The sequence below is a fragment of the Notothenia coriiceps genome, unplaced genomic scaffold (genome assembly GCF_000735185.1).
Source record: "Notothenia coriiceps isolate Sejong01 unplaced genomic scaffold, NC01 NC01_scaffold00024458, whole genome shotgun sequence".
In the NCBI taxonomy this organism is placed as follows: Eukaryota; Metazoa; Chordata; class Actinopteri; order Perciformes; family Nototheniidae; genus Notothenia; species Notothenia coriiceps.
Window position 1 is genome coordinate 41,931 of NW_011357159.1, and position 16,952 is coordinate 58,882.

Sequence of the window (16,952 nt, forward strand, 5' to 3'; positions counted from 1 at the left end):
CTGCTTTGGAAAGTGGCGCTGTACTGATAGTGGCGATTTTATTTTGGAATTCTTAGCGTGCACTTCCTGTCTTGAAAGTGGAGGTGTCCTCAGAGTGCAGGGTTGCGTTCGAATAGTCCATTTAGCTTAGGAACCTTCCTAATCGAGTGAAATGACCCGGAAGCCCCTCAGTGGCAGCCATGATAAGTGCCGTTCGAATTCTCTAGAATGAAAGGAAAGGAGGTTTCAAACTTCCTTTATAACCTCCTTTAGCTTAGGAACCACTGGACCTCCCTAACCGAAAGGAGAGGAGAAAATGCTGCCCCACAATGCCTTGCAGCCGCAGCATTTGACGTCACACAACAGTCGGCCGTTCACGGACACAAACGATTATGACGGAGAAATTATATCATGAAAGTTACGGTGCTTATTAAGCATTTTAAACCGTATGTGGTAAGTTGCCAAAGTGCTTTTTTTTTTAACGTTCATCAGTATTATAATCAAAAAGAGAAATATGAACATTAGTTGAAGATGACGCCACTGCAGTTTTACCCAGCGTCGCTCCGCCCAAAAAGCCGATCGCCCCGCCTACACTGCGTTGCTACCCCAGCACCTAAACTGTAATGGAAATGCGCCACGGCCTCGGACGGCCAGCGAGGCAGCCCGAGGCCTGAGCGAGGACGCTTAGGGACGCTTAGGGACGCTTAGGGACGCTTAAACGGGGCTACCACGCTGCAGTGGAAACGTGCCATAAGTACCTAGATTCAAGATTTGTGAACATGAGAAACAGCAGACTTCTCACTGCTGCTTTTCTCTTTATGTTTTACAATTCAACCCCCACTTTGCCTTTTCCTCTCTCTCCCTAGCGGCACAGACAGAGATGCAGTAATAGAGGCAGAAAAAAAAAAAAAAAGGGTGATGAATCGCACGATGCCATGTGGCTCCATCAAATCAAGCCTTCTTGTCGTCAGGAGCTAATTTGTCTTAATCCGTCCCACTGCAGCTCCGCTACAATGTGGATGCCGGGCAGAGAAGAATTGGCCTCTTTCTCCGTAATCTCTGCTGCTGGAGGAACAGCTGGCTCATTACACTGTCCAGATATCTGAGGAGAGGAGCAGTGCTCAGTGAGGCGGGGGGCCGAGTGGAGAATGAAGAGGGGGAGAAGTGGAAATGCTTGGATCCATCTTCTGGCAGTTAGCTGCAACCACCCCTCTCTGAAAACGTCAGGATGAGTGGATAGAAAGTGAGACAAGAGGAGGAAGTCAGGGTATCGACAGCGTGCGCTCATTCTGCACACAGTTTGTTTGCGTACATAAGTTTGCCTGAAGGTCGTGGCCCAGACAGGCGTGATGAAGCGGCACGGGCCTCGCTCGTTAGCTCTCCAGAGCATAATCCTTCATCATGGGACCTGTCAGCCTGATGGCCGCCGCACTGAGATGGGCATTGCGCACTGCATCGAGGTTAAACGTGCGCCGGTGATGGATGGCGATGCACGCTGAGTCCTCTCCGGCCATGTGTGTGTGTGTTTTTACTGTTGTCCATTAGTCAGCCAACGAAGGCTGACCACCCGGATTTTGTGTGGCGTCGCCGGGAGGAAATGTTGAACTGCGAAAAGATGGAGTGACATCCGATAGAAAAAAAGCCTTTAGAAAGAGACAGAATCATGAAGAGACAAATCAAACGACTCGGTTTTCAAGGCGACTCCTTGCACCATGGAGTCCATTGTCCTGTAGTGTAAAAATCCCCCTTGATGCTCCTGAATAACACTAGTCTTGCTTCTGTGGGGATATTTAGTTAGTGTGAAGCTGAAAAATCCACAGTGAAGTCCAGTACTTCCATGAGTTGAGCTTCCACTCATGCTTTTCATGAGTTTTGCGTCAGACTGCAGCAATGACGGATGGCGGGGCGAGCGGAGCGCTTCGATCCGTCGATTCCTCTCAACGTACCTCTCTGCAGCCGCACACACGTGTAACCAATCTTCATAAGCGTGGCCGTCAGATCTGTCATATGCTATTGTTTTGTGCCCGCTGCCTCACTTTGATTTTTTTTTTTATTATGCGATCAAGCCAGCAGGCATTAGGTGACAGGAATAGAAAGGGTTGTACTTTCATTACGGTTAGAGTTATGTGTCATGTGGATATAATCAAGGCATAATGAGAATTTAAACTAAATGGAAAGGTAGCGAACAAAGAAAGAGATGCTTTTTTCATCCAAACCTGGACCTAGAAACACATATTATTTTTCAGATAGCTAGGGATATTTTCTCATCCATGTTGACTGCATCATGCATTATTTAACGAGTATGCAGTATAAGAGTATTTATCTTGCTGAAGTTATGAGAGAAATACAAAATTACCTTGCAACTTTCTGACATTTCGCAGTTTCTAAGAAGGAAATAAATAAAGTCCCACAGCATCTAAAACGCATTAAAATGATGAATGTGTGTTAAAAGTATAATCTTTTGAACTATTCAAACAAACTGCATTGCTTTTAAGTGTAATCATTTAAAGCAAATGCTTTTTACTTGCTTTTTCTGTCATTTCGCAAACATTCTCATACTGCCTGTGCTGCAGCTCCTTTTCAACCCTCTGACTGAAACCAGAGCCCCTCTGCTCTGATTGGTTATTCAGCACTGGCCAATAGAAGCGCGGGTTTTCCATAGTGACGTTCCGGAATAAAACAAAACATTCCAATGGTGGCGTGAACTTTGTGATTTTAGCCTTTGCAGACCATTTACAAATGGTAAAAACCGATTTAACTATTCCTGGCTGCTGGTGTTCTTGGTTTTAATTAAACATGTTATTAAAATGTCTCCCTCTCACTGTGTTTAGCGGAGCTGATGTACACGGTGGAGCTGGCCGGCGGGCTGGGAGCCATCCTGATGCTGCTCATCTGTCTGGTGACGCTGTACAAGTGCTACCGGATCGAGCTCATGCTCTTCTACAGGAACCACTTTGGCAGCGAGGATATAGATGGAGGTAAGATGTGCAAGACATCATTTACTTTACACCGTTATATAATAAATCCTCCCATAATCTATCACTGTTTCCTGTTTTGGTGGGGGATTTCTAAAGCGCCTTCCTCTGCTGTGAAAGCGTCCTTTCTCTCCTCTGTAGAACCAAATCCCTAACCTGAGCGCTGTCAGTGCTGCTCTGCACATATTTATTTTTACTCAAAGACCCACCTGGGCTATTTTCCATATCTTGTAACTGCATGTGGCACTATTCTTATGTAAATATGCACCTGTTTTATCAGTCTAAATGCCACCTAAAAAGATCCTCCCTTCGTTACATACACAGAAATGTTGTTGTGAATTTCAAGGTGTCTTTTCAGCCCACTGAGCAAAATCAAAAACTTTATGCAAAAACATTCTGTAAACTGTCTCCTAAACAGCAGCAAAATGACTCCCCGGTCTTTGATGTGTTTCCATGTCTTCATCCTTGTGAAAAACGAATCACTAGTCAGCCGTGCTGTTTCCTGACATCACAATGCATGACTTCTGGGTAATGGAGTTCAGTTTTTCAAACAGTTCCCTCTCGCTGCTTTGCTGAGCCTCCAACAGGCAGAGCTGCCGAGTTTAGCTATAAAAGGAAAAAGCAGCCTTGATCACTAAAACACTTTGAATGCTGCAGCTGCAGGTGATTTCGGGGTACATACAAACATTTGTTATACTTCTTTCAGTGAATAACCAGCCTAAAAACACAGGCAGACTAAATAATGTGAGACATTCCAGTTTGCAATATTTGCTGTACATTTATATACAGTATATATATATATATATATGTGTGTGTTTCTTAAGGGCTGTCAAATGTAACCCTAAAGGCCCAGATACACCGGCCAGTCACCTGAGAAGTCGCCGACGCCGACACCAACTGTTGCGTCGCCGGACTCTCCTGCGTATTTGCCGACTTCGCGCACTGGAACACACCGCAAATCTGAGCCGAGCACGTATGAACTGCGCATGCGTGAGTGGCAATAACTCTCCTTACCAGCAGGCGGCGGTAGTGTGTATTCATCATTCAAAAGAGGCAACAACCGGAACAACCGGAAGACAGAGAAGAAGAACAGACTCCGTGATATAAACAAACAACAAATAGCGTTTTTCTTTCCATTTTCACTCTCGTCCATTGAAAACATGAACGAACAGGAGCTCTATAAACCGATGAGGTGAAATAGCCGTCCGTGTGTGTTCCATCTTCCATTTTAAATCATTTGTTTACCTCCCTCACTTCCGTTAACGCTTCTCATGCACTGATTCGCTAGCTGAACAGCCAATCAGTGTTATTCCTTTGTCCGACTTCCGGTGGTGTTCCCGACGCCGATTCAACATGTTGAATCGGCAAGAAAAGGCGTCAGGTCGGCAGAAAGACCCGACGGTGCGGCGCACACCACTCTGAATAGGGCGTGCCCACGCTCATGTTCGGCCCGACTCCCATTTACTGCCGATTTCGGGCCGGTGTATCTGGGCCTTAACACGTTGGACAACTCCACAAGCAACCCACTTTTAATAGGCCAGTGGTGTAAAAAGCACTTAAGGCACATCATCTTGAGTTGCTGTTCTGGAAATGTAAGAAGAAAACATGAAGTTAAGAGGGGTTAGGTTGTGGTGCTGCAAATCCACGTGTGTGCATGCAAACTGCACACGAGTAAAGGGATCATATATTCTGCTGAAGGAAATCCAAACATAGTCCCTGTGCCAGAGTAAAAACATTAACTCTGAGGCCCCATCAGCAACCGTAAAACTAAAAAACAAACTCTGATTGGTCCTGGTGGATGAGTCTTGGCTTGAGAATGCATCAAACTGAGACAAGGAGCAAGTTTTAATTTGATTCCCCCGTAATGAGTCTCTCAAGTACCAGCGCTGCAATGAATTCAGGGGGAATGAGATTAGTTTGGAGAGGCTGGAGTGGAAAGAGAGACAGCAAGAGAGTTATGAGTGTTTAAAGGTAAAAAGTATTGTGCTCCTCTACGTATACACTCCCAGCTCTCTCTCTTAACCGCCATGGCTGCTACATCAGACATTTCAATGAAAGTCATTACCTCGGGCTGTGCCGGCCGCGGGAAAGACGAGGTCTGCCGTAATGGATGGCCTAAGGCAGCTTTGTTGAAAAGGGGAAGAAAAAATGTAGGGCCTTGAACCTAATGCCAAACAGCAATTGTCTCCTTTAATTGCGCCACCCCGAGTGAATGCTTGGAGAGAGAAACTGATTTTCAATTTGTTCTCCAGTATAAGGGGATCAGGTTCAATAAGACACAGCACGCTGCCTCCGGAGGTCTCAGGAGAGCCCGGATACTTTCCTCCACGCCGCGGTCGATTAGATCACTGCTACGTCCACATTCACAAGCTGCACCTGAACCTCTCATCTCTGAGTTTCAGCGCAAAGGTAAAGCAGGCTTGGGGAGAAGCAGTTGACGTGTAACAGGATTATGTAATCTGGATACAAAAGAAAGTAACTGTATTCCCTTACACATGCATACAAAATAACTGAATTACTGTTACATTTCTAAAAATACTAGCAGAGCCTATTGTGTTTGTTGTAGAAGGAGCAGATTGTATTTCTCTTTGTAAACTGTAGGCTAATACTTAATGCCTGAATTTGCTTTAGGGTTTTTAGTCTTCTTTCACTGAGAAAAAGCTGCATGTAAGATATTAAAAAACATAAATGTGTCATTATTAAAGCCCAGTGTCTGCAACACAGAGATTTTTCCCAAAATGCATCTTCACACACTGCCAAGAAAGTGTTTCATTGCGGCCACCCGAAGAACTAATTGCCTCCCTCTCCTGCCAGATGTTAAACTGTAAGCTTTACGTAACAAAAGGGGGGACTGTCAGCTATTTGTCAGCACGGCTATTTAGTTAAAGAGCGCTCAGTTGTCACATTGTGTGGGTGTCAGTGGAATCAATAATAGGCTTCATGATCACAAAGCAGAGCGAGCTTGTCACGGAGGTGGGAACTCATCAGCACCCTGCCATAAATACGAATGTCAGTGTTGTCAGCACGGCGTGGAGTTATGAGCCTCCGCCTGTGTTCGGTGTAGTTTGGAGTTACCAAGCATTAATAGTTTACACATCCCGCTCACAATGACTCGAAGGAATCCTGGTTCATTTGCATATTAACGACGCAGAGGTAAACATCAAAGAGTAGCATTGAATACAAATATGAACCTGAGAACAGAGCAGAATATGTGATCTTTCATTCATTTCAAAATAAATACAGGAAATTATTCTGAAAACCAGGAATCTTCAAGCATTACCTCTCTTTTTTTGGGAATAAAGAATTAATTGATAATGGAAATGATCGTTAGCCGCAGCCCTACGACCTCAGGTAGCTGTTTATTAGTCATGGAAAACAAAACAGCATATTTAGAAATACTCAGCGTCTCATTAGCAGTCCTCCTCACGTGCCTCTGTAGCTCCAGTGTTACATTCAAGTCTCCGCTCCATTAGATGTAATGGAGCCCAGAAATATCCCGGAGATCACGCCTCCGACTCTCTTGGCACTCTCCACCACGGGTTCAAGAGTTCACCATCTCACTGTGGGCTCATGTGCATATATATTCCCCCGCCCCTCCGAGTGCAACGAGCGTCCGTCCATCCGTCCGTCTGTCTGCGGTGGACATGTGAGACGGAGGAGTGTTTGAGAGGTGTGCAGTCTCCTGTGAGGAGTGACTCCTCAAGGTGCTCCTGCAGGGGTCATCCCGCCTTCCAGACTCACCTCGAGTGAATCAGCTCACTGAAATAGCCCCTGATCTGCCTACACAGCTACCACAGAGATGTACTGTATGTCACAAAGAGGCAGCACATAAACCCAACGGTTATTTATACTAAGTGATTATGAGGTTACAGTTCAATTACTCTTACATGTCCCTAATGTTGTAAAAAAGGAATTGCATGTTATAAAAAGGAGTTTGATTGATTACAAAGCGTTGTGTAAGAAGGAAAAGATGGCCCGAGGAGTGTAAAACAGAGAAGATATTAAATAAGAGATAATGTGCATTAATTAAAAAAGAATAACGAGATTGTGATCAGGATCCCGATGCTCATTACATAGCATAGCAGCGGCTGAAACTGTGGCCACAGCAACGTAACTTAAAGTGGACCTATCATGCTATATTTGAATAATATAGTGTACGACCATAAGGCATATTTATACTTTTTATTTTTCAAAATACCAAACAGATCATGCATTTGAGCCATTCCTCATTTCGCTCAATTTAACACTGTCATTGCATGGGCTGATTCTGTGAGAACAGCACCATCTACAGGCCTGGCATATGTACTACAGCGTCTCCAGCGCTTTCCAACGGCAATGTCCGTGGCTGTCTCCTCCTGATTGGTGGAGTTGGCCAAATAGCCGCAGTGCCCACTTCTGTGACGTCATAGAAGTGTTCAAATCTGGATCAGTCTGTATCAGATCCGTTGCAGCCCCTTTTTTTTAAGAGATTTGGGTATGGAGGAAAATAGAGAGGGTTGTGTTTTCTGACACTTGGTGAGTTCCCTGGAACACCGGGGACACATGTTCATGTATAGAAGACGTACAAAGGTGCATTTTGCATGATAGGTCCCCTTTAAAGTGACCTCAGCACTGATCGAGGTTCTCTGTAACTGTCCATGTTTGTTCACCTTTTGTTTTCCACTAACCAGTGTTTAGAAACAGCCAGAGCCCATACCGTGTTCCCGTCAGTGTTCACTTCCTGCCTGTCTTCTGGAACATCCAAATTGACCAATTAGAATCGAGCATTTAACCAAGCCGTGTAACAGAAAAAAAGAGAAACTGTACTGAAGATAGATGCCACATTCTTCCTCTTGAACCCAGCTGCTCGTCTCCTCTCCCATCCTTCCCTCCCCTCCTCCACCTCCATCCTCTCTGCCCTTCTTCTTGACGGGTTAAACATCTCCTCCCATCTCTTGCGCTGCAGGTGGACTCCATAAAGCAAAGGCACTACAATCATAATGAAGACAGGAACTCACAGATCCAACGACTGCTCGTGTCTCTAATGAGTTTACCTCAAAGGGCTGTGTTCCCATCGCGCCTCAAAGTGTTCCAAATTCTGAATTCCCTCTCCTTTCCCGGCACAGATATGGCTTCTTTAGTGAATAAAGAAACACAGAGAATCTTATATTTTTGTATGCATACATTGTATCTGACTTGTGGCAGTCAAAACTGGGAGATTAGAATCAGAAAGGGGACAGTGCCTCAAAAATAACAAGAAGTAAGGGAACATAATTACCTTTATTTGTTTATCCGGTTTCATGTAAATCATTTGTTTATTCATGTTCTTGACTCAGCTTGAAGCAGAAAAGGACTTCTCTATATCTTGCTACAAAGTTGTATCTGTCTACAGGTTACTGACTAAGAGACTGAGACTCTGTAATTGACAAAGTGTTGTTCAGTTTGCTTTGAGCACAAAATTGGAGTTGAGTTGTTGCATGAGCCGGGGGCTGTTATCTCCTTCCTGTAGTAGTCAGAGGCTCCTGGGTATCCGCACCCTCCTGACTCATTGTACTGAAGTGCTGCAGCTTCAATCCCTCCCTCACTTCTCACTTTCCGCTCGGCCCTCTCGAAGCCGTCATCAATCAGAGCTTTCATGTGGGTGATGGAGCCACGCCACGCGCAGGCCTAGCACCCACTGTTGGGCATTTGGCTCAGCCTGGAGCCTAATTTGTTTTGCCTGCAGTGAGCAAAGTAGCCATCAAGGTAACATTATTCGTCAGTGGGGACGGAGCTGTAATGAAAAGCACTCAGATGGGCAGAAGTGCCCAGAGGTCAGTGTAATGGAGGCGTCCTGTCTCAATGAAGTCTCCCACTGAATGAATAGCTCCCTTCACACCAGTATGGAAATAGATTACGAGCATCTGGAGGGAACAGCAGCGGAAAAACTTTGCTGACCAAAGCAGGAAGCATAAAACATTTAATTGGAGCAAAGTGGTTGAAGGAGCTTCTTAATGCTCATACATGAGGTGATACACATGTTGTTTGATTCTGCTTTATTTCCATTCCTTGCACCTGGGTTATAACGTGAATTAAAGAAAGACCTGCTGGTTTGACATTTCTCCAACCTCAGCGTCTGTCTCCCCTCTCTACCCGCAGATAACAAGGACTACGACGCTTACCTGTCCTACACCAAAGTGGACCCGGACCAGTGGAGCCAGGAGACCCGAGAGGAAGAGCGCTTTGCCCTGGAGATCCTCCCCGACGTGCTGGAGAAGCATTATGGGTATAAACTCTTCATTCCAGACAGGGACTTGATCCCCACAGGAAGTAAGCTCTCTCTCTCGCGGCGATGTCACGTTGTGTTTCGAATGTTTTGTCGCTTGCTCGTGTTGTCCGTGCCGTGGTGACATGCCTTGTTTTCTGTGATGCATTTGTGTTGTGGCGTAACTAGACCCTTTAAGAACCATCGTCATTGTTTTCCAATCATTATGAAATGGGCTTTTTTCTAACCAATGGCAGAGTGGATCAGTGGCATTTCAATTTAGCAGGAAAAGATTTCATTTAAAGTAGCTTGTTAGCAATAAGATACGCTAAATAAACATCATATTACAGCTTTTAAAGGGGACAAAGTTGCAATTAGGGCAGAACGGACATCAAATAAGCATGAGAAAAACATCCTAAGGCACTATTTTTAAGTGTTTTAGTCCTAAAATCAGTGATTTCCAACCAAAAGTACCTATATATTACTGTTTACTTTAAAGCTAGGAGGCACACAGACACCATATATTTTTAGCGGTGCACACACACTGCTTTAATTCTGCATGGACTTGATAGTATTTCAACTTCTTTCACGTGAATTAAGCTGGATGAAAATGCTTCACAGGTGTCAAATAAATTGGGTTTTTAAGGGTTAGGGTTATAAATTGGCATTTAGCGTTGCCTAAGTTTATGTTATTGCACTTTTTTTGATTAGTTTAAAGAATGTAATGGTAGGGAATGTAACTGTTTTTATCGATGCCTTTAGTAGTCATTTCAATGTTTAACTTCCTAATTTCCATTTGGCTATTTAATTCAACAAGACTATTTATCCACGTTGGCAGTGCACTAAAACCAGCAGTAAGGCAGAACTGAGTGATATCGTTATGTCAATATTCAACATGGCCTCATATTTTGTTATCCTACAGTACTAATTCTTCAAGTACCTGCTATATAAAATATAATGAAATAAAACGAGGCACTGTGTTTTACTGTGGTGGTACTTTTGCAAACACCTGAATATCAAATGTAATGCAAAATAAATAGAAGAGAAAATAAATATCAAAAGGATGTTTTTCACAGAACAAAGTGACATAAGAAAATAAAATAAGCATATTAGGGCAGTAGCCAATGAAACACATGGGGGAGGGAACACACTTAACTTGTATGTATCCTTATTACGTAATCCCGTTACATGTAATCCATTAGCCTCCATATATGCAAATGAACAAATGGGGAACCTGGCGGGTGGTTTTGATGTAGTGAAACAACAATATATATATATTATATTCATCCGGGGAGGTACGTCAAACAAACAAAAGTGTTAGGAACCACTGCTCCAAACAGACTTTCCACTTGTTGCCGTTTTAGGAGCCTGTAGGTTATCTTAACGGTATTCCTGGGTGTTGGAAGTATCCCCGTGTTCTCTGCAGCGCCTCTGAAGAACCATCGCAGTTTAGATCGGTCCGTTTTATAGTTCCTCCTCTACACATGCTGTGCAGGGAGGCCGTGTATTAATAAACTGAGATGAAGACCCTCGGATTACATGTAACAAGAAGTAACCCTTCAAAATAAAAGCATGGTAGCCCCTTCTTTTGAAAGGTGAGAGGGAGTTTTGAGGAATATAATAGCAATTAATCTTAAGATATGTTGCTCAAAGCAGTTCATAGAAATTAAACACTGTGATGATTAAATGAAGATATTTTGATTGCACATATCAATAGAGGATTCTACGGTGGCCGACAGGTGCAAATGCGTTACAACAAGTATTTACAGTGCATTACCTACACAATGTAAAGCCTATGGGAGGCATTCAAAGCTGAATTAAATAGAGTCTATCAACATTATTATAACATAAAGCGTCCCTCTGCATGCTGCTGTGTGCTGGTGTCAGCTGCACCATCATAAAGCTCTTTATGCATGGATATGAATGCATGTTTTGCCACAGTATATTTCTAATGGAGCGTCTCACCATGCCCCGTGCTTATCGTTGATTAACTCATCACGCAATTTGATGAGTTTGATAATATCATTATGTTATTAGCCTCCATTTGAACACATGCATCTGCCTGTCTTCCCCGCACATACCGCCATTACTAATTATGCTCCTCTCCAGTATTGGCACCGTGCCAACGTGGTAATCTGAATCCCTTGCTGTGATTGTGTGCTCCATTTCGAGGGGGACTGTTGTAATATGGGAAAAATGGCATAAAAATGCAAGGATTTAAAAAAACATCTGCCTTTTTTTTTTCAGCTCGCTGGCTTAATGTGTCCATGTATAAACATTTAGATCCCATTGGGAGTCTATTAGCATCCCAACAGTTATAATAAAGCATAATCCACGGCTAAAGCCACAGTTTGGCCATTTGGGGTTTCAACACGTGAGCTGTTGATTCCCCAGCATGCTGGATTATTTATACACATCTCAATGTTTTTTAGTATATGGCAGCAAAATAACACCTGGTGTTACTCCTGCCACCAAAGTAAAAAGTGTTTCCTGTGCTTTTTTATGCTCCATATCCCATATTAAACTGGAATAAACTGGTCAGTGCGATTATTGTTGTGCAAAAAACACCAGTGCAGAAACACAGTTTATGCCAGAGCCGTGTCCCCACATTAAAAAAAACTGTTCTTTTATTTTTAAATGCTTTTTTCTCCACAACTTCTGATCATACTTTGAATCCAAATATCTATGTTTAGGTTTCACCAATGATCATTTCCAGGATGACACAAGACTACTTAGAGGTACTTATTATCCAGATGTTTAACGCTCGTGTCCACACACACCGATGCAGTATCTCTCACAAAATCACCCAAAGAAATCATCATATCTAAGTGTTTCAACATTGTTACTAGTGGTTTTATAATGGGTTAGTGTTGTAATGAGGTGGTCGCTAATAGCCGTTATTACTGCAATAATACATACTGTTTTTTAAGCATTTACGACGCCATTAGTTACAACCTAAAAATCCTGCACTTTTAAATGTTCTTTACTCGCATTACGTTATTTACAGATTAGGCACATTGCTATGTTCCATTTTTATTTTTATTGTGATGCGTGGGGTCAGTCCCAGAAAGAATATAATCTGCTGTGACATGTCTCCATGCTTTAATATTCAAAAAGCTCTTTATTGTTCTCATACTGCCTGTGCTGCAGCACCTCTTTTCACCCTCTGTCTGAAACCAGATCCCAGTCTGCTCTGATTGGTTATTTGGACAGCTTTGTTGGGATTGGTCAACCGCTCAGAGGTGTCCCGCCCCTTAGCCTATCATTTAAAATATGTTGGAGCGCTAGCCAATAGGCGAGTGTTACATATTACTCTATATGTTCCAGAAGAAAAGAAAGCAGTGGACTGTAGTTGTGATACTCTTTGGTAACTGAGGAGCAATATAACTGGAGATAAAAGATACAATAATAAGCTTTGGGGATGTATTTTGACGAAATGCAGCAAAAGGCCCAATTACCCAAATAATATACTTATCTTTGTGAAGAAAGAGCGATTTAAAATTCACGTTAATCAGTTGTAGCCTCAGGCATGACATGACATTCATTCTAAGTGACATGGAGAGGTGGCTTAAAGACAAGCAAGATATCTCTCACACACACAAGTATGTGTGTATATATATATATATATATATATATATATATATATATATACCTCTCTGTGCTAAAAGAAGTACACATTATTTTTTATCTTCTCACACAAGAGGGTCCTTGATTAGAAAAAGTGAAGCTCAGTTAATCCTTTCTACCTGCTGCTGAATATGACTCTTTCCAAAAAAGGCTAAAAGCAGGAATTACCTACACACACACACACACACACACACACACACACACACACACACACACACACACACACACACACACACACACACACACACACACACACACACACACACACACACACACACACACACACACACACACACACACACACACACACACACACACACACACACACACACACACACACACTCTTCTCTTCTCCTCCCGACGCCCAAGTCAGCCCGGGGACACACTTTATCAAGGATATTATTACTCAGAGGGATTTGAGCACCATATTGTAAATGTGTGAAGGTTCACACACTGTAGGCTGGCTTTCAGTGTTCTTTGTTTACTGTCACCTTATAGTAATCAACCCTCGTCCTCTTTTTGTCTATAATTTTTTGTTTAAATGCTAAGTTGTTTATTTTAGTAAGAGTTTATATAAAAGAGTCATGTTATCTTCATTTCATGTGACAGTGACTCAGTGTTGCTGCAGATTTTCCTCAGATGTTTGATAACTGAAATGTTCAATCAGTCTTGTGAAATACATTAAATGTTAATTGAATTTGGTTCTTTCAAACTTTGATCAAAGAGTCGTTTCTCCAAATGTAAAATATTTCATCACATTTTCATCAAGCCTAAGCTCTCAATTAAAGCTATGTAAACCAATAGAGTAAACATGATAGAGAATATGCTTCTCACTTGTGCTGCTCTTAAGTGTTTCTCTGTTTCTGTGTGTGTGTTCAGCCTACATCGAGGATGTGGCGCGCTGTGTGGACCAGAGCAAGCGCCTCATCATCGTCATGACGCCCAGCTACGTGGTGCGGAGGGGGTGGAGTATCTTTGAGCTGGAGACGCGGCTGCGCAACATGCTGGTGACCGGCGAGATCAAGGTCATCCTGATCGAGTGCGCCGAGCTGCGCGGCATCATGAACTACCAGGAGGTGGAGGCCCTCAAACACACCATCAAGATGCTGACGGTCATCAAGTGGCGCGGGCCGTCCAGCAACCAGCTCAACTCCAAGTTCTGGAAGCAGCTGCTCTACGAGATGCCCTTCAAGCAGATGGAGCCCCTGAGCATCTCCCACGAGCAGGTGCTGGACGTCAGCGAGCAGGGCCCCTTCGGCGAGCTGCAGACCGTCTCTGCCATCTCCATGGCGGCGGCCACCTCCACCGCCATGGCGACGGCACACCCGGACTTGCGCTCCAACTTCCACAACTCCTGCCACACCCAGATGAGGCAGAAACACTATTACCGTAGCTACGACTACGACATGGCGCCCGGCGGCACGCTCCCGCCCATGTCCACGCTGGGCAGCCAGCACACCTACTGCAACATCCCCATGACGCTCATCAATGGGCAGCGGCCACAGGGCAAGTCGCCGCGGCAACAGAGCATGGAGGAGGCCCACGCGAACAACGCCATGCTGCCCCTGCTGCCCCGAGAGACCAGCATCTCCAGCGTCATCTGGTGACAGAGATCTGCACAGAGGACTCACCTCTGGCACTTGGACCCTGAACGCACCGGAGGCAGAGGCGCCTGATTGGCCACTTGCTGCTGTTGAATTTGCACCAGGAAACATCAGGGGGAGGGTGGATACTTTGGGGATGAGGTGGTGGCAGATTTTCATCTTTTTTTTTGGTCCAATGAGAGCTTTTATTGAAACTGAACAACAAAACAAAAACAAGGGAGACTTGTTTGTATGCCTGTATGCCACCATCCTTTACCCGGAGAGTCAAGGAATACAGGGTCCTGTACATACGTTTTCTAATTCTTTGTAGCATCAGTGTTTTGGACTTCTTCTTATGTTTGATCATCAGTTGGGACTATATCTTCTTTTTCAGTTTGTACAAAAGTGAAGCAATGGCCTGTGAGATGTTTTGGATAAACCGTTGTTAGCTTTATCTTTATTTGTTGGCCGGTGTAGTTTGTAAAGCTTTGGGAGTTTTTTCGGGAGTTGGGATTTGGCTTGGATTTCCTGGGAGGCTGCCGTAAAGGGTTGAGAATCTGGACTCAACCAGAATATGCAAAACACGGAGTCCAGACAACAGGGACACGCTGGGTTCACACATCGATCATATTCGAACGCTTTCGAGACATCCACGGAGGAGGATATGAAGAATATGGTGCTAGGCTACAAATCTCTCTGTTTCTCTCACGATTACGTTAAAAGACAAAAAAAAAAAACAGCCTTGCTATTTACCTTAACAGATGATTATATCACCGAAACATTAATTATGTGTATTATTTTATGACAAAAGAAAAGTCTATTTTTGTAACCCGAGGGATATTTGCTTAGTTCAAGTTTCTGATGGAGGTAGAGATCGGAGAGAGATAATAAAAAAAAATGTTTTGTTATGTGGAACTGCACAGCTCACCATAGGTCATTCACTAAATGTCTTATATTGCTAGAGAAAGAGAAATGTTGTTTTCATCATTAGAAAGAGGAGTTTTTGTCATTTCAAACAGATTGCAGTTCAGCAGGATTTCTTTATGTGTTGCTGAGTATACAGTGATGGAGCTGTGGGCAGTGCAGAGGGAGGAGAGGCTGGCCATGGCACCTGGTTTCCTCTGAAGGACCAAACAAGTATCTCTGATATTCACTTCCTCCTAAATGACAGCTCTGTTATTTGTTCGCCATTCCCCCCTGTCAGCTGGGTTGACAAATAAACGAGGGCTTGTAACACTTGCTAACTGGATGACAAAGTAATATTTAGTTCAAGGGAATGGGATGTGACGCCATCAAGGTCAAGTTGGCCATCAGTGACTGCAACTCAACGAAAAGCGTAACATTTTCACTTTCAAACCTCTTAAACATGGATTTATAAAGAGGACTGGAGAGTCGGAGGCGGGGGCGGGGGGGATGGATATTGACAGCTGCTGCTTAAGCTACACACGCTATCCTCCAAAGATGGCCGCCCCAGAATGCACCGTGGTTCCCATTGCATTTTAACATTTAAAGGTAACATTTTAGAGGATGTAATTAATTATATTTCTGACCTACTGACCAATAATCATGGGGTGTATTCTCCTCAACAATAACCTTTTAGTATAAACGCCTTCCAAATAAAGAGGGACAAGAATGTATTTAAAGATCTTGATTAAATCCTGGAGTATATGTTTCTACGCTATAGAAATGCTACTTAGAGCAAGTTAGAGCAGCTACAGTGAACCATTCACAGAGTAGTCCTTTATCTCTTTAAATCATACTAAAAAAAGAGCTATGTCCGACTGTCCCTCCTGCAGCTGTGCCATCTTTTCTGTTTCTTTCTAACCTCATACTAAAACACCTGCAGCCTCTCATCCCATGGAGATCATTTAGTGCCATAAAATATGCAAAGAGAGGACACAATAAATGAATACACGTGTTATTCCCCCTTTATCTTCTAGCAATCTTCAGTTTTTGATTTGACTCCAAGGACGTGTCTCAATCAGACCTTCCCCCCTTATGAAAAGTGAGATATTGCTTCAAGGTAGGGCCCCACTTCCTAACACAGGAGTAGTTGTGCTCTATGACATGGCATTGTGTAAATATAATCAAGAAAATAACGGGGTTTAGATGACGACAATCGAGCCATATTTCAGAAACACTAAAACCTGACTGCAGGTTAAATGGATGAGATTTGGAGCTTGAGATCAGCGAGAAGCATTTTATTCACATTTCTGTTTCACGGTGAAATTAACATGTCTGGGCTCTGATGATAAAGTTGATGGTGATGATGATGGTGATGGTGATGGTGATGATGATGATGAAATAATGACGATATATAGCACAGAATTATTCCAGGCACTTTCACGACTCTTGAGACGACCTATTTCTGATTTATTTTCTATTATGTATCTGCAATGTTCATTAAAAAGAGATACTGTTATTATTAATAAAACCACATTTACGATAATGTGAGTTCTCTGTGTGTGTGTGTGTGTGTGTGTGTGTGTGTGTGTGTGTGTGTGTGTGTGTGTGTGTGTGTGTGTGTGTGTGTGTGTGTGTGTGTGTGTGTGTGTGTTGGGAGCA

At 43.4% G+C, this 16,952-nt stretch overlaps 1 protein-coding gene across 1 annotated transcript in view; it reads left to right on the plus strand.

Moving 5' to 3' along the window:
• The window catches only part of il1rapl1b (interleukin 1 receptor accessory protein-like 1b), a gene marked incomplete at its 5' end in the record, with an annotated part of 24,421 nt that extends 7,607 nt beyond the window's left edge, over positions 1 to 16,814 (plus strand). Inside the window, 4 exons of the mRNA XM_010782239.1 lie at positions 2,811 to 2,957; positions 9,072 to 9,242; positions 11,871 to 11,915; positions 13,684 to 16,814. Of these exons, the coding sequence (XP_010780541.1) occupies positions 2,811 to 2,957; positions 9,072 to 9,242; positions 11,871 to 11,915; positions 13,684 to 14,411 (1,091 nt within the window). The remainder of the gene's footprint in view (positions 1 to 2,810; positions 2,958 to 9,071; positions 9,243 to 11,870; positions 11,916 to 13,683) is intronic.
• Positions 16,815 to 16,952: the final 138 nt, after the last annotated feature.